This window comes from Periplaneta americana, chromosome 11, assembly GCF_040183065.1.
Source record: "Periplaneta americana isolate PAMFEO1 chromosome 11, P.americana_PAMFEO1_priV1, whole genome shotgun sequence".
In the NCBI taxonomy this organism is placed as follows: domain Eukaryota; kingdom Metazoa; phylum Arthropoda; class Insecta; order Blattodea; family Blattidae; genus Periplaneta; species Periplaneta americana.
In genome coordinates, this window is record NC_091127.1 from 114,859,760 (window position 1) to 114,887,585 (window position 27,826).

Sequence of the window (27,826 nt, forward strand, 5' to 3'; positions counted from 1 at the left end):
TTTTTAAAAATGTTTTATTTTAATTTTAAAGTTTGTGAAAAAAATTTGTTAAAACTCTTGCAATTGTATAATATGGAGTTATTTACCATATATAAAGATATCCACACAGTTGTTTATGATGCCCATAACAAGGGGCGAAAACATTCACGTGTAATAAGATGTATTAGCAAAATAACTTTGTTGACATTTTAATAAATAAGTCAAAGACGCAAATAACAAACTTTTCTTTTTGTATTTATCATTCGAGTCAGAAGGAAAACGCTTTCATCATCGGGACTACACCGGAGGCTCCAGCCTAGGATTAATACGACAATATCTCAGTAATTAAACATTAATTTAACTCTGTACTTCATAAAATTTTCAAGAAAATACAGAAAGCAGGACAAAATATTCGCCGAATCACTAAAACCTCACTAAAACTCACACTGCATACATAACGTATTTTTTTAATCTCTCTAATGTATGCAACCCATTACGCAGGCGCGTCAGTGTTGCCATCTACATAGTCTTAATGGAACCCAACATCGCTATTAGCCTCCCTAAAATGCAATCGGATTGGGACAAGGTTGGCAGGCGGGTGTGTAAATACAGTCCTTGGCAGTTGAGTGTTGCGGGTGGCGGACCGTGTCAGTGACAGGGGCGCCTGTTGGTGAATAAACAATGTGCCTAATCCGGCCACCAGAGGGTAGACACTCGAGTTTCGTCATAAAAGTTGAATGGAAGCAGACGAAAACTACCCCAACTTGTCAAAAGTTTCTATAAAACAGTCTCAAAGACTCCTGCAAACCAAAAAGAGTAATCGAGATGCATTTTACACTTAATTTTTCGATTTACGGAATAGGTTGAACATGAGTCGCGATAACTGATCTGATAACTTCGTACCATGAACTAAGAAATACAAGAAATTACAAATTTACTTTTCGAAGCATCTCATATCACTCTAAGCAAGGATAATAATAATAATAATAATAATAATAATAATAATAATAATAATAATAATAATAATAATAATAATAATAACTTCGTGTAAATATTGTTCTCAGTTTATAAGACATTGTTCAGTAAATAAACAAAATTAAAATATGTAAGAATTTAAAAATATTAATGCAGTTATGTTCCGGATTAAAACATATGGATCTCGTAATATAGATCAACAGTTAAAATATTGTCTTGTCTCTACATAAATGTTTTCATGGAAGTCATTATAATATTAACATACATTTTAGATTTTAATGAACAACATGAACAGGAAATTTTTTGTCCACGATCCGTGCACATTTTGCGACATTAGCAATTAAGGACTATATAACCATCATATGGACATAATTCAGAAAGTAAACTTGCACTTTTTGCATTTCCACCTTGACTCATTTCTACGTAATCTTGGCAATGTAAGTGACGAACAAGGAAAAATATTCCATCAGGACATGTGTAATGGAAAAAAAATAGTGACAAGGGATGTTTGAACTCACCTTTCACAGCCAAACTATATTCTAGTCTATCACGAAAACTGTCTACTGTAAATATGAGTCACTTAACTATGAGAAAGATAAGGGACTGTTTCCGTGATAGATTGGGACATTGTTTGGCTGTGAATGGTTTTCATTTAGAGGATCTGTTGTCACGTTTAGTTATTCATAGTGTTCTGTTTAGTTTTGTGGCCTACTCAACATGATTTTACATACCTATTTGTCTCAAGTTTGAAGTCCACGAAACGAGTTTAATAAATACTGTAGTTAAAAGACATGAAACGGGTGAATGGGTTTACTTTCTACATATTCATACGTACAATCTAATGCAGATTCGGAATGTTTAAATTTTAATATAGGGTGTCATTAAAAAGAAAGTTTACTGTCACACTCTGTATACCTGAATAACTAATTTTTTTGAAACACTGATATATTGAATGGTTTATCTCCAACAGCTTTTGTATAAAACTTTTTTAAACAAAAATTTAAGAAGTTATTAGCAATATTCCATACTTACTGTTCACTCTGTATATAGGCCTACATACAGATTTGATATAGTTTGCTAACAAATACTAATAACTTATTGTACACTAGCCGTACCTGTGCGCTCCGCTGCACCCATTAGAAATAAATATAAAGTAATTACATAATTAAAATAGGACATTTGATCCAGGCAACATTCGTGTTTGATAGAAGGATAAATCGTTTATTATGTTACTTAATTTAAATTGTATTAAAAAAATTAAAATGCGATCATTTTGATCCAGAGACTACTCATTTGGTCATAAGAATTATTTTAGGAAATACAGGAAACGAATATACAGAATAGCCTATCAAGTTTTCTGTGCATGAGAAGCTATTTTAATCTTACCTGTCTTCGATTCACTCAGAAGATACTGTAATAACATTATAGCATTATGCAAATCAAGATTTCAGGTATAACTCCTTGTAAAGTTGATTTGAATAATTTCGAGGGAAAAATTGTTCCGGAGCCGGGTATCGAACCCGGGACCTTTGGTACGTTAAACCAAAGGTCCCTGGTTCGATACCCGGCTCCGGAACAATTTTTCCCTCGAAATTATTCATTATAGCATTATGTCCATCTAGAGAAACTACACTTTCCAATTGTGAATTAATAATTAATATATTATACAAATCGGTTAATTTAGCTTCCGATACTACTTCATACAAACACAGAAATATTCTCTGTAGGCTATGTTTCATAGATTTCGATTGTTGTTGTCCAAGGCCCCTTATAGACGAAGTCATTTGTTTTTTATTTCATTACACCACCTTAGATAGCGTTGTTATTGTAATTTTGAAACTCATTTATGTCATTAAATATCAGTCCTATCAAAATAGTTTATAGAATAAAACTTACCTGAAATTATTTTTAAAGAAAAGTTTGTTATGTAATATTTTTCATGAAAAGTAATAATAAGGGAGATATTTCGATTTATTTAATTCAAGCCCCCTTATAACCCCCCTTTTAAATAAAATATTTTGAATGCCATATAGCCTAAATTCTAAGTTATAACGAACTTCATTTATATTCCAATTTTCATATAAATCGGTTCAGTCATTATCGTGTGAAAAGGTAACAAACATCCAGACAGACAGACATACGAACAAAAATTAAAAAAAAAGCGATATTCGGTTTCAGGGCGATTAATTATATATGTTAGGACCGATTATTTTTGGAAAATCGAAAATTACCAGAAAAATTACGGTTACAGATTTATTATTATTATTATTATTATTATTATTATTATTATTATTATTATTATTATTATTATTATTATTATTATAGATGCCAGACAAAATTAAAGTAGTTAAGCTTACATGCGGAAACATTCGCGTTGGTACATAAGCCAATATCAACTCAAAAGTCATTTTACTCGAGGTTTGAATATATCGCCCCGAAAATGTTTAGGAAGTGAATTACATGTACGGGAATTCGTAAAAAAAAACATTCCGACACGCACAGAAAGCTCCCTATCTCTTTCTCGTTCTTTTTCATTATCCATATGCGCGCGCACACAAACACACACACACACACACACACACACACACACATGAAAAGTGAGATCATTTGACGCTATCACCTTGCTGTCGCACGGGAAACGCCGCAGTAGTTACAGAGGTTTTTTTTTCTCTTATATTTTTTATTTGTGAAAATGATTTAAAACTCAGAGAATTTAACGTTATATAGTAGAAATAAAATCGAAGTAAATAACTTTTATTTGAACTTCGGCCATCGAACATCACGATTAATTAATTGTAACATAGGCCTACTCATTTCTGAACATCAAGAGAGGCACATATTTTGCTAACATTAAGACATTTACCAAAGTACACCTTGACTCTGCAGCCCTTAACATATGTGTCTCCCGAATATTTACAATCCATTTCCCTCTGTCACCAGTCACATAATCAATCCACTTTTTTCCTAGGCTTACTCTTTAACCTCGCTTGTCTCCATTTAAACGCCTTTTCCATGTAACTATCCACCTAAGCCTAATTCGATTAAATGAGAATTCACAGAAGTCTGTCGTTGTAGCTAACAAGCAAACATTCTGATGGGGGCAGATAAAAAAGTTATTTTTTTTTCCACCATGTTAATCATATCAAAAGAAATGCTTATACAAATTTTGGCCACTCGACCGCAATTATGAGACCGTTCAGAAAGTGATTTTCTCTGGGACCGTTTACAGAAAAAAATCACAATTGCATGGAAATATTTATTGAAACAGATGCAGCAATTGTTGCGGTATTTGCCAACATATCCCCCACTGGAATTGAGACATATGTCATACCATGGGACTAATTTTTGTATCCTTGAGTCGTAGAAGTCAGCCGCCTCAGATCGGAACCAGCGTTTGACAGCCGTCTGCACCTCTCTGTCAATCCCATGATGTGACAAATGTCTCAATTCCGGTGGGGAATGTGTTAAAAAATAGCTCAACAATTTTCTGTGCTATTCCAATAAATTTTTCCAATGAAATTGTGTTTTCTTTGTGTTAACGGCCCCCGGCGAACTTATTGTTTTACTACCCTCGTAATTGCGGTCGAGTGTCCAAAAGTTGCATAAGCACTTCTTTTGACATGATTAACATGGTAAAAGAAAACATTTTTACTTTTTTATCTGCCCCCATCAGAATGTTTGCTTGTAAGTGGACAGTCAGCTCGCTTACGACCAGGCGATTCCCGGCGTAGGAAGTGGAAGAGATTTATCTTCCATCTATAGGGCTGGGTGTTTGTCCCTTGTCTTGTGCTGCCCTGTGTTGTCTCAGGGGTGATCCTGCGGCATGGTCACTACACGACATGGGAGGCCCTCAATATGAGCCTTTCGAGTGTTAGTCCATGGGTACATTACCCTGTCCTACACCGTGCACTAGCGTCGCGCATTACAGACGCTATGTTCGGTTCAAGTTCGTCGAGTGTGATGAAGTTCGATATTCACCTATGTTCGCTCTGCATACAGAGGCCTGTCGTGTTTGTTTCTTCTTGTTATAAAATACTCGCTGTCCTCCACTCCCACCCCTTAATATTTTATCCGCTTAAAGGTTTTAGTACAGACGTTGCAATTAGTTTTTTATATGAAGTAAGACGAAGTTTGCAATATATTGGTTACCTTTCTCATGTTCGAACATTGCAAGATACTACCGTGCACCATATTGGATTATAATCTGTAGGAAAAGGGGAGGTCAAATAGAAAAAGAAAGAAAGAAATAAAGACAAACAGAAAGGAAGAGGAAGGAAGAAAAAGAGGGAGGGAGGGAAGAAGGAAAGAAGGAAGGGGGAGAGGAAGGGAGCGAGAGACTGATAAGGTTAGATATAGGGAGGGAAAGGAAGGCAGAGAGAGGAAGGAAGAAATGCAGAGAGAAGGAGAATGGTGAAGAAGAGAGGAAGAGAGATAGATGAAGAAAAGGGACACAGAGGAGACAGAGACAGAGAGAAAAAGGAAAGACAAAGAGAGAGACAGAAAGAGGGAAAGACAGAGAGTGACGGAGAAAGAGGGAAAGACAGAGAGAGACAGAGAAAGAGAGAAAGACAGAGAAAGAGGGAAAGACAGAGAGAGACGGAGAAAGAGGGAAAGACAGAGAGAGACAGAGAAAGAGGGAAAGACAGAGAGAGAGACAGAGAAAGAGGGAAAGACAGACACGGAGAAAGAGGGAAAGACAGAGAGAGACAGAGAAAGAGAAAAAGACAGAGAGAGACAGAGAAAGAGGGAAAAGAGGGAAAGGCAGAGAGACATAGAAAGAGGGAAAACAGAGAGAGACAGAGAAAGAGGGAAAACAGTGAGAGACAGAGGAAAAGGGAAAGGCGGAGAGATAGACTGAGAAAGAGGGAAAGCAGAGAGAGACAGAGAAAGAGGGAAAGGCGGAGAGAGACAGAGAAAGAGGGAAAGGCAGAGAGACAGAGAAAGAGGGAAAGGCAGAGAGAGACAGAGAAAGAGGGAAAGGCAGAGAGAGACAGAGAAAGGGGGAAAACATAGAGAGACAGAGAAAGAAAGAAAACAGAGAGACAGAGAGAGACGGAAAACAGAGAGAGACAGAGAAAGAGGGAAAGGCAGAGAGAGACAGAGGAAGAGGGAAAGGCAGAGAGAGACAGAGAAAGGGGGAAAACATAGAGAGACAGAGAAAGAGGGAAAACAGAGAGAGACAGAGAAAGAGGGAAAACAGAGAGAGACAGAGAAAGAAGGAAAGGCAGAGAGAGACAGAGAAAGGGGGAAAACATAGAGAGACAGAGAAAGAGGGAAACAGAGAGAGACGGAGAAAGAGGGAAAACAGTGAGAGACAGAGGAAAAGGGAAAGGCGGAGAGATAGACTGAGAAAGAGGGAAAGCAGAGAGAGACAGAGAAAGAGGGAAAGGCGGAGAGAGACAGAGAAAGAGGGAAAGGCAGAGAGACAGAGAAAGAGGGAAAGGCAGAGAGAGACAGAGAAGAGGGAAAGGCAGAGAGAGACAGAGAAAGAGGGAAAACAGAGAGAGACAGAGAAAGAGGGAAAGGCAAAGAGAGACAGGGAAAGAGGGAAAGGCAGAGAGAGACAGAGAAAGAGGGAAAGGCAGAGGGAGGCAGAGAAAGCGGGAAAACAGAGAGCGACAGAGAAAAAGGTAAAGGCAGAGAGAGACAGAGAAAGGGGGAAAACATAGAGACAGAGAAAGAGGGAAAACAGAGAGAGACAGAGAAAGAGGGAAAACAGAGAGAGACGGAGAAAGAGGGAAAGGCAGAGAGAGACAGAGAAAGGGGGAAAACATAGAGAGACAGAGAAAGGGGGAAACCAGAGAGAGACAGAGAAAGAGGGAAAACAGGGAGAGACAGAGAAAAAGGGAAAGGCAGAGAGAGACAGAGAAAGAGGGAAAACAGTGAGAGACAGAGGAAGAGGAAAAGGCGGAGAGATAGACTGAGAAAGAGGGAAAGCAGAGAGAGACAGAGAAAGAGGGAAAGGCAGAGAGAGACAAAGAAAGCGGGAAAACAGAGAGAGACGGAGAAAGAGGGAAAGGCAGAGAGAGACAGAGAAAGAGGGAAAGGCAGAGAGAGACAGAGAAAGAGGGAAAACAGAGAGAGACAGAGAACGAGGGAAAGGCAGAGAGAGACAAAGAGGGAAAGGCAGAGAGAGACAGAGAAAGCGGGAAAACAGAGAGAGACAGAGAAAGAGGGAAAACATAGAGACAGAGAAAGAGGGAAACATAGACAGACAGAGCAAGAGGGAAAACAGAGAGAGTCAGAGAAAGAGGGAAAGGCAGAGAGAGACAGAGAAAGAGGTTAAGGCAGAGAGAGACAGAGAAAGAGGGAAAGGCAGAGAGACAGAGAAAGAGGGAAAACAGTGAGAGACAGAGGAAGAGGGAAAGGCGGAGAGATAGACTGAGAAAGAGGGAAAGCAGAGAGAGACAGAGAAAGAGGGAAAGGCGGAGAGAAAGAGGGAAAGGCAGAGAGAGACAGAGAAAGCGGGAAAAAAGAGAGAGACAGAGAAAGAGGGAAAGGCAGAGAGAGACAGAGAAAGAGGGAAAGGCAGATGGAGAGAGGGAAAGGCAGAGAGAGACAGAGAAAGAGGGAAAGGCGGAGAGAGACAGAGAAAGCGGGAAAACAGAGAGAGACTGAGAAAGAGGGAAAGGCAGAGAGAGACAGAGAAAGAGGGAAAGGCAGAGAGAGACAGAGAAAGCGGGAAAACAGAGAGAGTCAGAGAAAGAGGGAAAGGCAGAGAGAGAGAGACAGAGAAAGAGGGAAAACAGAGAGAGACAGAGAAAGAGGGAAAACAGAGAGAGACAGAGAAAGCGGGAAAACAGAGAGAGACAGTGAAAGAGGGAAAGGCAGAGGGAGACAGAGAAAGAGGGAAAACAGAGAGAGACAGAGAAAGATGGAAAGGCAGAGAGAGACAGAGAAAGAGGGAAAGGCAGAGAGAGACAGAGAAAGAGGGAAAGGCAGAGAGACAGAGAAAGAGGGAACACAGAGAGAGACAGAGAAAGAGGGAAAGACAGAGAGAGACAGAAAGAGGGAAAGGCAGAGAGACAGAGAAAGAGGGAAAGGCAGAGAGAGACAGAGAAAGAGGGAAAACAGAGAGAGACAGAGAAAGAGGGAAAGGCAGAGAGAGACACAGAAAGAGGGAAAACAGAGAGACAGAGAAAGAGGGAAAACAGAGAGAGACAGAGAAAGAGGGAAAACAGTGAGAGACAGAGAAAGAGGGAAAACAGAGAGAGACAGAGAAAGAGGGAAAGGCAGAGAGAGACAGAGAAAGAGGGAAAACAGAGAGACAGAAAAAGAGGGAAAGACAGAGAGAGACAGAAAAAAGAGACAGAGAGAAAGAGGAAGGACAGAAAGACACAGAGAGAAAAACCGGTAGACAAAGAGAGAGAATGAGACGGAGAGGAAGAGAGAGAAATACAGACAAAGAGGCAGAGAGAAAGAGAGAAAGAAAGAAAGAAAGAATTGACAAACATCAAACTTCACCTCATATGAGTAGGCCTACAATTCGTAAGAGAAACTTAAAGTCCATACCTGGATCGCTTTTTCGTGCATTGTTGAAGTATTCTGTTTTTGTAGGTAGTCGTATTTGCACGCGCTATTTAGATTGCGCGGTCGTTGCTTCTCTTTCAATTATTTTTGTAGCTTGTGACGCAGCCCGCAATACTCGTCCCCAGTCTAATCAGCGCTCTCTCAGCCGGGGGCGTGTCTTTGTTTCTCTAGAAATTGAAGCACTTAGCTGTAACACTCAGAAGCGACCGCGCCCTCCGATCAAAGAGAGATTGACCTGCAGATTCAGGTTCAAAAGATGCACGCTTACGGTTCGAGTCCACTTCACACGATGCGAGCTGTCATAAAAGCCGAGTACACAACATACAGGTCTAGTGGCTGAGATCGGTTCACAAGCTCAATGCTTGTTATTCGTAACTTCATCACATTATGTACGTTCACAATGTGACTCTTAACTTTCGATTCCAGTTCACAAGACTCTAGCTGATGTCTACCGCACTGACAGATAATTGTTTTATTTTTATGTTTTTACTAGTGGCGGGTACTTAACTTTTTGTCACTCATGCATATAGAACCTGTTGTGTAGATAAATTTACCGACAGGGTCGTTGCCTAGGGTGCGCCCTAGGAGGCTGGACTACGTTACACTCGCCGTGAGATGAGATAATGGAGATTTGTTGAGACGCCACATGGGAACCGGAACCCTGGGAGAATCTCGTGTTATCTAGACCACGGAGTTGCCCAACAAAAGTTACAAGGTCGGGGATCGAACCCGGATCCACAGGATTATAGTCAGACTCTCTGGCCCCTAGACCACCGTGGCGGTAACAACTCATTATTAATATTTATAAGCTATAACTGTATATCGTTTTTAGTTGGCTATTAGCCACTAGGTTATTTAGGGTCAATGAAATTGATGATAGCGAGATGGTATTTGGCAAGATGATGCCGAGGATTCACCGTGGAACTATTTCACATTCGTCTAAATTGGGGAAATCCTCGGAAGATATTCAACCAGATAATCAGCCCAATTAGAAATCCAAGCCAAACACGAGGGAAACCCTGAATAATCTCAGGCCTGACCGGGACTCGAACCTGGGCCGTCCTTAATGACAGGCCGAAGGTATGACCACTCAGCCAACGCAGGGTTATTTTATTGTGTTGTTTTCTAGTAGGTACAAGACTTTTTAAAATTATTTATATAGTAACGACCAGGGGCGGCTTTCGAAGGGGGGCTGCGGAGCTGCAGCACCCCCACACATTTGTGGTTCTTGCCTCATTTTATGTTGTGAAATACATTTATTATACAGTCTCTATTTAGTGGCTCGAATTTTTTTTTTTTAAATTTCGCTCTCATTGACATGCACGTAATCGTTAGTGAAGTCACTTCCTCCCCTGGTGGTGCCAGAGCGAAACGAGAGACAAGGACGGATTGGTGAAGCCACTTCCTCCCCTGGAGCTGCCAGTCTCGTCTCGGATGCTTTCCTCGTTAGTTTTACCCTTCCCCCTGTTGCCCCTCGCCATGAATCCAGAGTTTCCAGGCGCTGCAAAATTTGCAGCAGTTTGTCAGTAGCGCGCAGTTTTAAATACATTTTCTTTAATATTGTGAGTATATCAAGTGCAACAATGTTTAATTCTGTACAATATTTACAATCTATTCAGTTCAGTATATTAACAATTCAGGAGAAATGTGAAATTAAGTGCCCGTCAGTTGAATCTCATAATGGAAAGAGCCGCTAAACAAAATAGCCTACAAAGCTCGCATATTTTTTGCTAATTTATCCAGTATCCCTGCTTTCTTCTCTCAATCTCCACACAGTCTGTATTAGATTAATGTGTTTCAAAGACAATTCCATCAGCTGGGGCAACAAGATGGAGTTTTAAAATAATAACAGTAAATATTGTTCATGAGAAGAAGGAGCTATTGCTAGAATGTTTTCAAACCATAATGGAATCTGAAACATCTAACAACATCACAACAAATTAGGCAAGCGCCCTGGTGCGTACTCTTGAAGATCCTGAATTCAATTTCTGGTTCAGTTTTTTCATTTATTGATGTAACATGCAGATATATTATACTACCAACTACAACATCGCTAGTTAAGTATTTCTAAGGTTCAAATCTGTATATAAAAAAAATTAAATTATGGTTTATTTCACGACACTCGCAGCTGCAGGGGTTATATCAGCGTCGCCGGTGTGCTGGAATTTTTTCCCGCAGGATTCTTTTAAATACCAGTAAATCTACTGACCTTTGCATTATTAGATATCCTGAAATAAAGATCTGTACATAAGAAAACTAAATTTCGAATCTATAAAACAATGATTAGAACGGTACTCTGTTATGGATGTGAAACTTGGGTAATGAATAATAAGATAGAATCAGACTTAGATGGATTTGAAAGAAAGATATTGAGGCGGATAGTTGGACCAGTTAATGAAAATGGACAATGGAAGATAAGGTATAACCAGGAAGTAATGGAACAATATCGAGATATGGATGTGTGACACATCAAACTCCGAAGATTAGAATGGGCTGGACATATCAATAGAATGGAGAACCAGAGGATACCTGGGAAAGTAATGGAGGGAAGGATACAGGTATATGGTAAAAGACCGATAGGCAGACCGAAGGATAGATGGGCCGATGGAGTGGGAGAGGATGCTAGACAAGTTTTGGGAGTAACGGCATGGAAGAGAACATCACAGGACAGATCTGATTGGAAAAGGAGAATTAAGGAGGTCAAGGTCCGATTTGGGCTGTAGTACCAAAGAAGAAGAAGGAGAAGAAGAAGAAGACGAAGACGAAATCTACTGACAGCCTGTCTCATTTAAACATCTCATTTAAACACACTTAAATGCCATCGACCTGGGCCGGGATTGAACCTGCAACCGACTATGCTACCGAGGCCGACTCTGCATATCAAGCTTTGTTAATGCCATACAGACAATACGGAACAGTGCACAGTTAAGCGGCGAGATCTGTGAAAATGAAAACCCTAAAAAGCGTCGTAAGGTCGAAGGGATTCAGACAAGGGTTGCGGCAGCCAAGGAAGTGTGTGACCTCATTATGACACAAGCTAACACCCGATTCCAGTTCATAGATCATCTGATATTATCTTCTCTTCTGTGTCAAGGAAAATTTGAATGCTACAAAAGCTAATTTCTTGAAAATGACCTAAATGTATGTGTGAAGCATTTCCCAATGCTCGATAAAGACAAACTAAAAACGGAACTCACTGTGTTGTAGTATCAGAGACAATAATTCAGAAATATCAGTGACGCAGTCAAGCTCTTGCAGTTTCTTCTATCTGAGAACTTGCAGGTCTCATTTTTAGAAATTGTGGAACTACTACGCATAGCTATCACCATACCAATGACAACATCCAAACCAGAACGTTGCTTTTCGTGTTTGAAGAGAGTAAAATCCTATCTTAGAAATACGATGAGAGAAGAGGGACTGACCGCATTAGCTATGTTTTCCATTGTAAAGACTATGTTAAACGATATATCGGATTTTAATAAGAAGATGATTCAAAAGTTTGCAACCTTCAAGACAAGGCGCATGGAACTAATGTTTAAATAAGGTAAGTTGCATGGTTTATTTTTGTATGCAGCACCCCCTGAATTCAATACCCACGAGCCGCCACTGGTAACGACACAACGATTGTAAAGCTTATACTTTATTGAAACAACTATATTGCGCTTGACGGACAACATTAGGTTTATTATTAGTATCATTATGATTATTTATTCATTCATTTTTTTTATTTTTTACAGTTTACCACATTTTCCTTAACGATACTGCTGCGTTGGAAATCCGAGCGTTAAATGAATACAGTAGGCCTACAAACTTGATAATGAACTTATTAATTTCTCGGCGATACAGTTTCTAATGTAAAATGTATCACAGCCTTGTATTTCGAAATTTCAATACATGTTAAACCTGACCTTCACCCCTAGCTATTTGTTTGTTCTGCGACTGTGGTCTTCGCGGCGCATTTCATTTCTGCTCATCTTGTCACTGCGTAACCACTCCCGTGCGTTCCCAAGGTAAACAAACTGACTAGCAAGAGCGCGTGCAATTTTAAAAGTATTAATAAACATAAAAAAGAATTATGTTTTTTTTTATGTCAAATGGAAACTGTTTCATTTAATTTGTTTCCTTACATCGCTGCCAATTACCAATAACTATATCTGAACTCAAACTCTTAGCGTCCCGCATATTCTGCTGTATTGTGCCACGAATCGTTCTCTCCGGATGCTCCTTCCATTACGTTTGATAACTTAATTAAATACTTCTTTTCTGTGAGTTTTTCAACTTATAATTGCTGTCTGATATTTTCATTTGTTTCATACCATATCGAATTTTACTTCTTTCCGTACTCTCCAAACCAGTACGGAAAATATAGACTAACTTTACGTTATAGTTACTTTCCGGACTGTAGGCCTACGGACATACTAATACACCATAATATACCTAGTTGGAGAAAACTGAATTATTAGTCTTTTGGACGGGTCTATGTTATTAGATGCTCTTCCTATAACCACAACTATGATTTGAACATATAATGATAAAGTAACATAGCATAAAACATATATTATGCCTACTTCAAATCATTTTTCTGAAAACACAGACATAGAAAAACTTCAGTTCAGAGACATACTACCTATAATATCAAGGGAATCTTCATTATCGATCGAAGTCTCCTGTAATGTGCATTATACAGGGACATAATTTTATTTTTAGTAACATTTCTAATATTAACCTGGCTATACCTTTGAATTAACGGTTGAGAACCGGACACACCGTTTGCTACCCTCTTCCACTACTGGAGTTTCTATGATAATGTTGTAATATACCAACAAATCACATTGCTAGGTATAGGAGGGAAGAAAAGTAGTTCGTTCATTTACGTAAACTAGGAAATATTGCGATTTTGAGTTTGATAATTTTCATTAGGTTTTTGTTTAATCAAAATACAGTACTTTATTAACAATAAGTGTTTTTTACTCACAAACTGAGTTATCCATTCGGACGTATTCATTATGCAGTGTATATTATACTGTCTACAGCACATTGGCGTACAATATGAAGAAAGAAGTTGAATTGAAAAATAATAATAATATGGATATTTAAACACAATTTTGAAAATGATGGCCGTTCATTTCTTTTGTGCATATTATCGCACTATGGACTATTGCACCTAATTCCAATTACCAGTTTCGTCCTTCATGCTAGTAACTCACGTTGAAATAGCTCTGTACCTACTCTATAAAAGAGTATCTTACGTACTGTACATTCAATCTTCACTTCTGCCCGATCCGAAAAGATACAATTATTAAGACATGCTATCTACTGTCCGTCCAAGTAGTTATGTCGCAGGTTCGTACAAAGAGGGGAAATCATTTGACAGTAATTCCTTAACGAGGTCCTTTTATTTAAGTTATTTTAAACAGTTGTATAATATTATGTGGACATACAATTACCAACAGAAATTAATGTTTTCAGAAAAGTGTAAGACAGCCCAGCCACTAGCCTTTGCAGAGGGGCGAGCAGAAGCGGATGGGGGAAACGGGGATGCAACGTAGGAAAACGGACGACAGTACCTGTGCGAAAATATGATTCAATATTGAAAGCTCTTTCCTCACTGGAAAACGCAAACATATTTCTGGAACGTACTACACTCACTAACTCAATACTGTTTACTATGAGAGTACCTGTGCGAAAATATGATTCATTATTTATAGCTCTTTCGTCACTGGAAAACGCGAACATATTTCTGGAACGTACTATACTCACTAACTCAGTACTGTTTACTATGACCTTAAGGCGAATTTGACTGCATACGCGGCCTTGGTTGTGTGTGGAAGACGGTTGGAAGTTTACTAGTAGAAGGGGTGGGAGGAATGTACATTGAAAAACTCAGGTACAATAAAAATTGAACTGAAAATAAAATGATGTCCCTGTACTAGTATATACAAGCATGAATTTACTTAATTGAAAACAATAAATTAAACATACGTGTGGTATTTCTGTGAGTTCGCATTAACTTCCTAACTGAACTAAATTAATTTACTTACATAAATATTTATTTTACCTTTGTTGCACTGTTTCATAATATTCTGTATAATTTTCATTGTTACAATTGCATTTACTACATTATTCTCTCAAGGCCTCTGCATGGCATCGTGATGATTCTGTCGCCAGAAGTCTGCTTATTTCCCTGTAACTCTACGATCACGTAGGCAATGACCATTATTATAATATTAAATATTTTTATATAGTATGAAACAAAATACTGTCTTAACTCCTTAAGAAAGCTTTTTAAAGGTACTCGTCACGATATTCCGGACTCGCCTCACGGCTCGTTGAGGTGTTAAAGGCAATGTTTAAGAAATATGTAACAGGAACAGACACCCTTATAGTCTTATAAAATGCTTGTAGTATTTCAGTTCCCATTCTTTTAAAGGGCGTTATTTTCACTGTACCTGTGAGTTAATTTTATTTGTTTAGTTTTTTTGTATATTATTTATCTTACTATAAGAGACTTTACTTCCGAAGTAACAGGACGTGTTCGCCTGTTTCACTGCTCCTTTCTTCATCACTCTTCCTGAGTGTAAATGTTGTTCTACTTCGGATCACATTATTTTCGATTTCTTTCTAGATAATTATTTATTTTTGTATATTACTATGATGTACCGAAGTACATATGATATTTCCGTGAAGGAATTCTGCATTATCATAATATGGTGAAGAATGGCTAGAACGGAGAAAAATTCTCTCCGGCACCGGGACTCGAACCCGGGTTTTCAGCTCTACGTGCTGACACTTTATCCACTAAGGCACAACGGATTCCAGTTCCGATGCCAAATTTAACCCTTCTCAGTTTTAAGTTCTATACCTCTGTTCCTTTTTGGTGGCCTACCCTCATGTACTCTGTCACATATTCTGTTGTTTAGTCAACTGTCCGAAGACAGATCTGAACTTCACAAGTGATACCAAGAAGACACCACTTATGAGGCAACTACGTCAGGAGATAATGGGGTAAGGTGGCCAGTTTCTTTCCCCCTCCATTGTATACATCGCCGGCTAGCTACATATTACACTAGTCAGACTTCAGATGCATAAAAATAATTGTTTTTCCTCTTACACAGATTATCCTTGCAGATTAGAACATATTAAGACACTGGATAAGATTCAAAAACGGGCTCCGAAGTGTTGTCGTAATAATTCACCATTAAAATGGGACACACTCACGGACAGGAGAACGCGAATTCGATTATGCGCAATTTTCAAAACATACAGAGGTGAGCCTCCCTGGAGAGAAATAAAAAAAATATATTGCAGCCGCCAAATTACTCTTCAAGGAACGACCACTCATATAAATGGAGGGAAAGAAGACAGAGGACGGACACTGGAAAATTTTCTTTTCTCAATAGTACTATCAGGGACTGGAATGCTTTACCTGCAGACTTACTAAAGGCTTTGCCAATAACCAAAAATGTATTTAAAAATAGGCTTAAGGACTTTACTATAGACGGTAGTATATTGCACACACTATTTAAAGGGTGTAATTGATATTTTATTATTTGAAGTGTTGTATCAGTGAGGAAGTGTGTTGTGTCAGTGAAGTGTGAAGTGTGTAGTGTCAGTGAAGTCTATTGTGTAAGGGAAGTGTGTTTGTGTCAGTGAAGTTCCGTAGTTCCTAGTGGCTGTGCAAAGTATTAGTGAAATCAGGATAGAATCAGTGCAGTGAGGGAGTTGATAGCGAAATAAGTGTAGTGCCGAAAGGTACTTGTGCAGGTATGAAGTTAGGGTTTAGATACAAATTAGATTTACTTTAAATGTTATAAGTGATCGTGCTTCATTTAATTTAGGATGCTCCTTGTTGTTATTATTATTATTATTATTATTATTATTATTATTATTAATCATTATTATTAATTATTACATGCATGCATACATACATACATACATACATACATACATACATACATACATACATACATACATATCGTCAAGTGAGCTGTACTGCCTGATAATAGATGTACTGTACATATCGGCCAGAAACTCAATCAGAGGACTAGTTAGATTATGTGATCTTTTAATAGGGTTTACCGTACAGGACATAACCTCAAATTGTTTAATTGCTTTGAGATACTGTCATTCCTTTGCTTGAAATCTTAAAAAACTCTTGCACATCACTTCCTTGATTGTATTATAATATTATGAATGTGATATACAGTATTCAAAATTAAAATAATATATTCATCCCATTCCTCAAGATTAACAACGATACTAATTCTGCACAGAATTTTCTGTGAAAATTAGCTGGGATTCAGTTGGAATATGTTACACCAAGTAAATATGTAATGAGTTTGATGTGATAAGGAAGCATTATCAGTGAAAGAAATGAATATAGATTTAGGTTAAGGGCATTTATCTAAAGCGATATGTTTCACTTTAGCATTTAACTTTTTCCATGACAACTTATAATGGACAATTACGAAATGTGAATTGGGACACAATATATGCACATTTGCATGTGTTAAACAAATATTCATAAAACTCACAAATTTTATTACTCAAACAGAGTTTCACACATTTTAAAGCCTTTTTATATTGCGGTATACATAAATTATTTTTATATGTATACAAAGTATTTTTATTAATGGCTAACGTATTCTGAATGCGTTACAACATACACTTACGACCATTTTACATGACGCTCTTCTGTGAAATATTTGAATGTTTACAATTTAATGGTTGAAAATGCAGTGTGAGAAGGATACATGTGGCAATACTATAAATTATTAACACACGAAAGCAAACTACATATATACTACAGACTTTGAAGCATCGGGCCATGTGGTTTTGAGAACTTTAGAAGATATAATAATAATAATAATAATAATAATAATAATAATAATAATAATAATAATAATAATAATAATAATAATAGTAATAGTAATAATAATAATAATCGCTATGGAGGTTTAGGTCTAATGACTTGTTCCTACTTTATTGTACATCCAGAAGCTCATTTAGGGATTGCCATCTTTTTCTTTGTGCTGTGTACTGATATTTTATTATTATTTTTTAAATTTTATTGGGTTATTTTACGACGCTGTATCAACATCTAGGTTATTTAGCGTCTGAGTGATATGAAGGTGATAATGCTGGTGAAATGAGTCCGGGGTCCAGCACCGAAATTTACCCAGCATTTTCTCGTATTGGGTTGAGGGAAAACCCCGGAAAAAACCTCAACCAGGTAACTTTCCCCGACCGGGATTCGAACCCGGGCCACCTGTTTATTTTATTATTACATGTGACAGTTTTCTTCTATTATTTCGTCTGTCATAGTCACAACACTGTGCTTTTAGTATTCCAATTTTTATGTATGTACTGTATTAATTTACACTGCAAGTGGGCAAGCACCCGGTGGCAGTAGTATACACAATATAAACAATACACAATAAAATTACAATACATAATACATTTAGTTACACACTACAATTAGTTACACACTACAATAAGAATACACAATACAATTATACACAATAATTATAATTAATAATAATACATAAAATAACCTAATTAATAAGTGAACCTAATTTTACATTACATATGTATAGGCCCTACATAAGTTTCACATTGGTACTGATAATAATCTTTCACGTTACTCTCATCTCACTCAGTATACTGGCACTATGATACATTTCACTGACACTTTAGAACATATTTCACTGACACTATAGAACACATTTCATTGACACCATAAATTATGACTGATCGGAACTATTCACTGCAGTGAAAAACCATAATTTCACTGACTCACCACTCTTCCCTGATACAACAGTTCAAATAAGACGAACAATTACACCCTTATTCATACTTATAAACAGGACTACATTTAAACTAAACATTTCTAGTCTAAGATCCTCTTACAAGCTCTTTTTAAATAATTTACTATTCAAACCGAGGGAGTAACTCGTCAGGCTAAATAAATATATGTCATCTTAAAAAAATTAATGTTACCTTAATTTTAATTTACATTTTATACACAACTTTTTAAGTTATTATTGAATCTCCTTAAGGAAGGACAGCCCTCAAAAGTCCGCTGCAGGTAAGTCATTCCAATCATTTATAGTTCTATTTAAAATGAGAATTTACTTACTTCCGTTTTTTGTTTCCTACATTTGATTTTAGTACTACTTTTACTCCCAAAGTTTCCACTGCGCTTTGATTTCCATTATAATCCTGGGATGTGCACCAAAATATGTGGCCGTCTTCCGCGTAAATTTCTCTTCTTCTTCTCTATTATATTAAGCTTACTGTTTCACTGTTACAACCTGCGTAGAGAAGAATAAGTAATTTCGTGTGTAATATATTTTATAGCTTGGTGTATGTCTGTATGCTTAAGATTTTGTAAATTGATTGGTAAGGCTTGGATCTGGAAGAAAAATTTGTTAATTTTAAATGTATCATGTCATTATTATGTCATTATTAATATTTCTAATATTAACCTGGCTATACCTTTGGATTAACGGTTGAGAACCGCAAACATTATGTTACCCCCTTCCACGTCCGAAGTTTGATGATACTAGTGTAAAATACAAACAAATCACTTTACTAGGTATAGGAGGGAAGAAAAGTGGTGCATCTCTTTACGTAAATCAGGAACTATTACGATTTTCAGTTTGATAATTTTCGTTAGGTTTTTATTTACTCAAAATACAGTACAACATTAACAATAAGTGTTTTTACTCTCTAACTAAACTATCCAGGCGGCCGTATTAATTTTTTAGTAGGTTATTTTACGACGCTTTATCAATCTTAGGTTGTTTAGCGTCTGAATGAGATGAAGCACCGAAAGTTACCCAGCATTTGCTCATATTGGGTTCAGGGGAAACCCCGGAAAAAATCTCAACCAGGTAACTTACCTCGACCGGGAATCGAACCCGGGCTAGCTAGTATAGCGGTCAGACGCGCTAACCGTTACTGCACAGGTGTGGACGGACGTATTCATTATGCAATGTATAATATACTGTCCACAGCACATTAGCATACAATATGACGAGTGTATTTAAATTGAAAAATAATCAAAATCTGTACATCTAAACAAATTGTTGAAAATGATGGCCGTTCATTTCTATACAGGCTTCAGTTCTTTTGTGTGCATGTTATCAGAAACGTTTTAAGCATATCTTATGAAATTGAATGTATTGTTTGTGGAATGTAATTCTTTAATTCTTCTATTGTTGTAGGATGTTTAACAAACACAACTGTTCTAGAGTAACCCGAAAAGAAATAATGCAAAGCATCAGTCGACATGGGGTGCATAATCCTGTGCTTCTTGAAATAATAATTCTGTAGCAACTCTATAACAGAGTACCTTACTTACTTATTGTAATCACTTGACGTCTGCTCGATTTGCACAGATAAATTTACTCAGGTTGCTGTCTACTGTCCGTCCAAGTACTTATGTCGCAGGGTCGTAGAAAGGGGGGAGAATCACGTGACAGTTACTTAACGATGCCCTTTTATTTAAATTATTTTGAGCAATTGTATAATATTACGTAGACTTCTAATTCTTGACAGCAAATGTTTTCAGGAAAGAGCTAAGCCACTAGTCTTTACAGAGGGGCCAGTAGAATCGGATATTGGAAACAGGGAAGCGACGCAACCAAACGGAGACAGTATCTGTGCGAAAATATGATTCAATAATGAATGCACTTTATTCACTGGAAAATACCATTTTTCTGGAACTTACTATACTCCCTCAGTACTGTATACATACTGTGACCGTAAGACGACTTTGCATATGTGGCCTTGGGTGAAAGTTCACTGATAGAAGGGGTGGGAGTGAAGTACATTAAAAAACTCAGGTAAAATAAAAATTGAAATAAAAATAAAATGATGTCCCTGCATAATTGAAGCGTTGGGCCGAATAACGGTCTATGCTACAATCTGCTAACTGTGCAGGAGGAACAAAAATGATATATTGTAATTCCGCTCATAAATTTACTATCGGACGGACAACATAGACCGTTATTCCATCAATATGTTTTGTACACTAATCGAAGTATACGATTGTATGTTATTGAAATTCGTTTTACATATCTTACATGTAGAAGTTTGTAACATTTTGAACTCACAGAAATGCTACTGGGGAATAGAGACAATAATAGTACATTATGCAACGAGCCTATCATGATAGTAATTAAGAAGCGAGTATGGATATTTATGAAACGAGCGCAAGCGAGTTTCATAATTTTCATACGAGCTTCTTAATTACCATTATAGGCGAGTTTCATACGACTTTTTATGCTCGACCATACTCCTAACTTGAAATTATTCAGATGTATACATTTTATTTGTATCTGACAAGATCGGAAGTGACCTTGTTCTAGGTCGTGAATTGTGAGATGTGCGCGGACGCGAAAGTATTGATTTTTTCCGAGAAACAATAATGTCATTGACCTTGCTGTAATCCCGTTAAACTTGATATAAACTTGATTATTGAACTCGACATTGAAAAACGAGATGACAAATTGAATTTATTTGAATATTATTTACAATTAACGCTAATTATTATAGTAACAGAACATAACCTTCTGCGACAGTATTGGATTTCCAGCCTCTGTGACTTTTCGCTAATTCTCTTTCGATTGCATATCCCAGAATAATCGATACTTGCGGTTTTATAACGGTACAAAGCTGACTTGTCATTGGCTGAACACCTGTAAGCTGAGTTGTCATTGGCTGAACACCTGTACTTTAATGAGTAGGTGTACTTTAATGACATGCATTAAAGGACTGCTACTAGGTGTATAATTACTACTTTCGGCATGGTCGAGCATAAACAGTTTTATATAATTAGAATATTATGAAATGTACAAAATCAATAAAAAGGTTAAATTATGAACAAAATGATTATGACATTTATTTTTAAATGGTATGTATTAATATAATTAACACCATGTAATTTATTAAAGTTACGCTCAGTGTCATATTATGAATAAACATACAATATTGATCAAATATTAACATTATTATTAGAAAATAACTGCAATATTGAGATGTAGGGGCACCGTTAAATTAATGAAAGTTGTAACAATACCAAATTAATAAAGAAAATTAAATATTACAGTTGAGAAATTGCTGGGGGATGGAATCTAAACCTCTGTCCCGAATATTCAGTAAACCCAAGAAAATGTGTTGGCATTCATATTGAGAAAGGGAAACTTGTAGAAGAACCCTTGGATCTAGATGTTAATTGTCGGATAAGAGTATTGAAACACAGAAAATCAATTAAGTATCTCGGCGTCACGTTTAATGAATCCCTAAATTTCGATTCAAAAGGTACAATTCAGAATCTACACAAATAAAAACTCGATTTACTGGCTTCTGTATCCTTATTGAAATCTGAACAAAAATTTCTGGTTTTAAACACATATATTTGTACATCATTGATTTATCCCTTCCAGACCGCGGAGCCGAACAAAATCCCAATTAAGTTTCTTCAAGCCAGTGATAAACTTATCAGAAGTCCCCTAAAACAAATTCTACAGCTCCCAACGGACATGCCAGACCATATGATTTATTCAGATATGAAGTGTAAAGGTCTTGGTCTCTTCAAAGCAGAGTGGGAAGCCCATCTTCAGCACGCCAATACTTGTCGCGTCCTCGCACTGTCAGCCAATCCCTACGTCACAGCCACTCGAGATCTCTTTACTGAAATCACCGAATGCGTCATATCTTTGCAGTTGACCGAGGCATCCCACGTAATTAAAGACCCATGAACCATGAACGCATGAGGAAAAAAACTGCGAGAAAAGGAATTAGAGGCGTAGGCTAACCTACCTCAGAAAGGTCTTGGCGTAGAGCTATACAGCGAGTTTACTCCGGCGAATTCCTGGGTACGACATCGTGAAGGCCTAACCTCTAGCGAGCGGCGCGAAGCTATTAAAATGACTGCATACGTGTCTTCCGTACGTTCCCTTCTGTCGGCGATGCCACATAGAGCCAGAAACACTTGCACATGTCCTGGGCTCTTGTCCGCACAGTGAAGTACTCCGTAACTCACGATACCATAGAATTCGTTAGATGATCGCCGAACAGTTTAGATCAATAAATTTTCAAGTGTTCGAAGAAGTACACGGACTGGCAGACAATGGCAGTACAAGAAGAATAGACATGATTGCCACCCCACCAAATAACAATGGCTACATCATCGATCCCACCGTTAGATTTGAAAAACAAAAGAACCGACCTGAAGATGTAAATAGGGAATAAACGACATCTATGTACGTTCCATATTTCATGGCCAAATACGGCCTACAACAAATTGAAGTAATAGGTCTTATGGTTGGAGTGCGCGGAACTATTCCCGGTTTCTTCTTCCAGACCTGTCAACGTTTCGGCCTACAGAGGAAGCCAATTGATGACATCGTTCTTGCACCTCGGAGAGGATCAATATTTCTCCTCCGAAACCATCTCTACTGTCAACAGTCATCTTCAAATTAATTAGTACCTAATTATTTATTCAATAATTTCTTGTTATTGTTGTGGGACTCCATTAAACTTAAACATATGTAGATTATTAATACTTTCAACTGCCTATTGTACAACATGCTCTGTCTTTGTGGCAACCTGTTAATACAGGGAGCTGTTATCGTTTAAATTAAATAAATAAATAAATAAATAAATATCTGTTAAGTATAAATTTTATTATTAATGAAGACAGTAACAATCATAGTTTTTAAATGCTGACTGTAACAGAATAATACGTTTTTAACAGTTCCTTTCTGACATCAAGAGCAAGCTGAGAGTACATCTGCTTGAAAGTATTTTCACCAATCTGTTCCTGAAACGAAATACTGTGATAAAATTCTAAGATAAACTATAGTGGCAAAACACAACATCGTCCAACTAACACTAGGTAAAGTGTAAATTTAAATACAATTAATAAAATACTGCAAAAATAACAGACAGGAACTTAGATTACTTGGGGGATCTTTCACACTAACTTGCAACTTCGTCTTCCTTGTTGTATACTCAAGACCACTATCTTTCAGCGACTTTCGTGACATATCTTTCCACTTATTAATATTAATTTGTCTGAATCTTTCTTTTTCTTTAGGTTTATTCAGTCGGTCAATATCTACCGTATAAATCCTCACTGTTTTTCAGTCGTCCATATTACGTAATAGATCAACTGAAACCTGATACACAGAGTTAAAGTACCCAGTATTCGTTTGGAGAACAAACTCCCGTGCAATAACTCCCGATACGATGTAAACAACTGGATACGCTAAAAGTGACTAATTAGTGACATAGACCGTTGTTGCAACCAATAAATTCATGATTGTAACTCATGTAGAAGCGCCTCTGATACAGATATTGAAAAATAAATTTTGTGATAGGTATGTAGGGTTATGCAGAGCATTATTCCATTAAAAACCCGATTTTGAAAAATTGTAACATATACCGTTATTCGACCCAACGTTTCAATTGTTGTCTTTCTTATGAAATTGAGGAGCTTGGTTGATTGTCTTAATAGCTCCATAAATTTGTTTTTTTTTTTTTTAACTACTGTTTGGTTATTTTCATAATCCCCTCATTTGAAAACAAAATTTAATATGGACATTCAATTAATTAATCGTATATTTTAATGTTATTTATTTTTGTGACGTTCTGACATTTATAACGAAATTAGAACACAATGTTAGAAGTGGAAATAAACTGTACGGTATGAGCAGGTACAATTTTGTGTACGCATGGGACACGTAATCTGCACAGACAATAAAACTCGGTTAAGGAAATGTCGCGTGTAAATGACACACAGAACAAAACTCTCTTAGTGTATCTGTAATATGCCTACATCTCAAGCTTCAGATATACAGGCACTATTCTGACGACTTAATTAAACCTGCAGTATTTCTTCGAGAATTATGAAATTGCACTAAAAAGTCAGCTGTTGCCTTGTAAAGAAATGAAGTGGATAATTACACTGGTTAACAAAGATTTTTATTTTGTTAAAGATACAATTTCTGCTGTTTCTGATGTAATGTCATCTGTTTATTCCAAAAATGAAGTCAGAATTTTTCTACCACCCACAATTTGTTTGTAATTTTAGAAAAATTGATTTATTTTTATTGCTATATACTGTCCTTAACAAGATAATAGAAAGAAAATGTTCCAAATATTTCATTTTATTGCTTTAACAATTGACCTATAGCTTTAGATCACTGTTGCCTGTGAAGTCAAAATTCATAAAAATAAATTTTATTCCTCACTAGACCGCGAGAGTTAGTATTAATTCTCAGTTGAGTTGGAACTTACAATCATGAAACAAGTTTCATAACCCGCGTTTTCTTTGTCCTAATTTTAAGTGTGGTAAAGATATCTTATCAAGTGAAACATGCCTCGAAGTACTGTGTAAATCACAAACAAATTTTGTTACGTTTGTGGTTAATTAACTTTGAAAGCACATGAGATTACGAATGTTCTTTTGATTGCTAAATAGATGAGGACAGACCTGGGGCCCTGAAATCTTTTGTGCTCCGTGTAATTATATTAACTGCTTGGCTAAAAGATTCCTGTCATATGCCTTTTCCAGTTCCAATGATATGCCGGGAAACTAAGGATCATTCAACAGACTGTTACTTTCTAGGAACCATAGATCAGAAGATTACAGAGAACTTGTCAGCGAGCTGATTCAAAACTATAACGTGTTGGCGTTCATGTATCACTCAAAATAACTTCTTGGATTCTAATCTAATTTTTATTTCCTCAAAACCTTCGGGTTGTGAGCGACGAACTTTGGAAGCGTTTTCATCAGGATTTTTCTGAAATGGAAAGGCGCTACAAGGAAAAATGGAGTCCAGATATTCTGTCAGACTACTGCTCAATACTCAAAAGAGATGTTCCTCAAGCGAAGTATGGCCTAAAATCAATTTGACACACATTTTAGGTAAATAAATATGTTAGGTAAATTGTTACAAGGTATCAATACTAGAAAAGTCTGAAATAAATTTCATATAATTACTCAAAAACCTTGGGTGATGCAAATATTTTGAAAACAGATCTGAAATCAGCACGAGGAATTCTATAAGAACCACATATTCTTTGTATTTTAACAAAAAATAAGCTTAATATTGTTGACCAGTGATTATTTGCCATTTAGCCTATACAGCAAAATAAACAAGAACAATAATCGGTATGAAGGAAATAATTACATTACATAAAATAATTTAATTCATATCGCCACCGCGGAGTAGCTCAGTCAGCTAAGGCGTTTGGTTGCCGATCCAGAGTTGCGCTCGAGACCGGGTTCTATTCCCGCTTGGACTGATTACCTGCTTTGGTTTTTTACGAGGTTTTCCTCAACCATAAAGCAAATGGCAGGTAATTTATGGCGAATTCTCGGCCTCATCTTGCCAAGTACCATCTCCCTATCACCAGTTTCTTCGGCGCTAAATAATCTACTACTTGATACCAAGTCGTTTAATAAGCAAGTAAAAAAATGTATATCAGTTTTATTGAAGAATTTGACCTAGATATAATATTAAGTTTAGTACGGTCAGGAAAAAATTGTCAGCACATTTTTCAATACAATATAGGACCTACATCTTGGAAGCACCAACTCTCTACAATGCTGTCAGGTGGTAGCGCGTTTTTGTCCTGATCCAGGGCTGCGCTCGAGTTTGGGTTCGATATCCTTTTTGACTGATTACGTGATTGGGGTTTTCGAGAATTTTTCCATCTGTAAGTCGAATGCCAGGCAATCTATGGCGAATCTTCGACATCATCTCGCCAAATACCATCTCTCTATCACCAATTCCATCTGCGTAAATAACCTGGTACTTGCTGCAGAGTCGTCTTATAACCGCTTAAATAAATATACAGTGTTTAAATTTGCTTTATCATAATACAAAAATTGTAATATGTTATATATGTGTTTTTAAAGACATAAACATATCTGTGAGTGCATTTAGTTTCCTGTAAGGCTCTTACTACCATATCGTAACTGCTCGCATTCAACCTCTTTCATAATAGGTCTGCCAGTGTTCTGGAATCTGCTACCTGCTATAGGTATCCTGTAAGCAAAACTGAGCTCGGATTCCTCGCGGCGCGCATGTTATACCCCTCTTACCCCCCTACAGTAGGCGTGAGAGCATGCTGGGAACGGGAGTATACGTCATCTGCGCGAGACAGTCACGCCCGCTGGTTTCTGCGCACAGAGTTTTCCTTGTCTGATGCCTATAGTATCAGGGACTGTCGAAATAAAATTCCATTCAAACAGAGACTTAAAAGACATTCCTGGTCAGTAATTTCATCTGTGTAAAATTATTCGACGTTTAATTTCTACGTAGTACTGGTTTTTAACTTCTGCTATAAATTGTCTAGTCTTTATTAATCAGGTAATGTTTTAGTACATAGATTCTATTATAATAATGTAATTTGTAAATTTAATATTAATTGTAATTTTCATTTTTATTTTCATTTTAATTATACTCTTGATATTGTAGTTTCTAATTCCCCGGTAGAGGTGAAGAGAAGGCCTTCTTCTTCTTCTTCTTCTTCTTCTTCTTCTTCTTCTTCTTCTTCTTCAATTATTAGGCCATATGGCCTGTTACGATCTCACAGTTGAATTTTCAATCCAGCGCTTCTTTGGACGACCGAGAGATCTCTTCCCGTTTGGACGATAGTGGAGCATGAGTTTTGGGATTCTATCTCTACGCATGCGATGCAGATGATTTATCCAGCTGTTCCGATAATGTTTTACGTGATAAATTACAGATTCTAGTTGTAATTCTTCCATTACATCTTCATTGCGTTTGTGAATCCATTTCGTATATCCCGCTGTATATCTCATAAATTTTATTTCATTAGCCGGAAGAGGAGGCCTAATGTCCATATCTCTGTGAAGTTAAATAAATAAATAATAATACTAAATATTAAGTCACAAAATCTTAATGCGTATAAAAATAATTCTGTCAACATTTTAAATAATAATTGTTTTAAATGTGTTTATCTATTATATAATTTAATGAGTACATTTTATTATTATTTAACGGCATTTTAACAGACTGGTTTAAATATATAAGTATTTTTACGTGTTTAGATATCTGAATGCTAATCATTGTAACATAATTTTGAATACAACTTCAATTTTTTTTACAAATTAAATAAATATATGCTATGACCTCTGTATGTGATTTACACGCAACCTTGACTTGCCTGGGTTTTATAATTTGTGCAGATAACATATCCCAAAACCTGTGCGTGTAAATTACACGTGTGCAGTTTACATACTAAAATGTTGTGTGTGATTTACATATGTGCAAATTACATGCCATTAGGTCGTTTACCA

At 36.9% G+C, this 27,826-nt stretch overlaps 1 protein-coding gene across 1 annotated transcript; it reads left to right on the forward strand.

Moving 5' to 3' along the window:
• Positions 1 to 4,123: 4,123 nt before the first annotated feature.
• On the forward strand, positions 4,124 to 9,103 carry LOC138708541 (octapeptide-repeat protein T2-like). The gene is made up of 4 exons (XM_069838655.1): positions 4,124 to 5,770; positions 6,923 to 7,056; positions 7,645 to 7,766; positions 9,045 to 9,103. The coding sequence occupies exons 1-4, from the start codon at positions 5,390 to 5,392 to the stop codon at positions 9,101 to 9,103; spliced, it is 696 nt and encodes a 231-aa protein (XP_069694756.1). The 5' UTR covers positions 4,124 to 5,389.
• The last annotated feature ends 18,723 nt before the right edge of the window (positions 9,104 to 27,826 follow it).

Bases quoted from the DNA above. Each gene is read 5' to 3' on its own strand.
- LOC138708541 (XM_069838655.1), top strand. From the start codon at position 5,390: ATGAAGAAAAGGGACACAGAGGAGACAGAGACAGAGAGAAAAAGGAAA. The intron at 5,771-6,922 runs GTGAGAGACAGA...AGGGAAAGGCAG, and splicing joins ACAGAGAAAGAGGGAAAACA to AGAGAGACAAAGAAAGCGGG. The intron at 7,057-7,644 runs GCAGAGAGAGAC...GCGGGAAAACAG, and splicing joins AGACAGAGAACGAGGGAAAG to AGAGAGTCAGAGAAAGAGGG.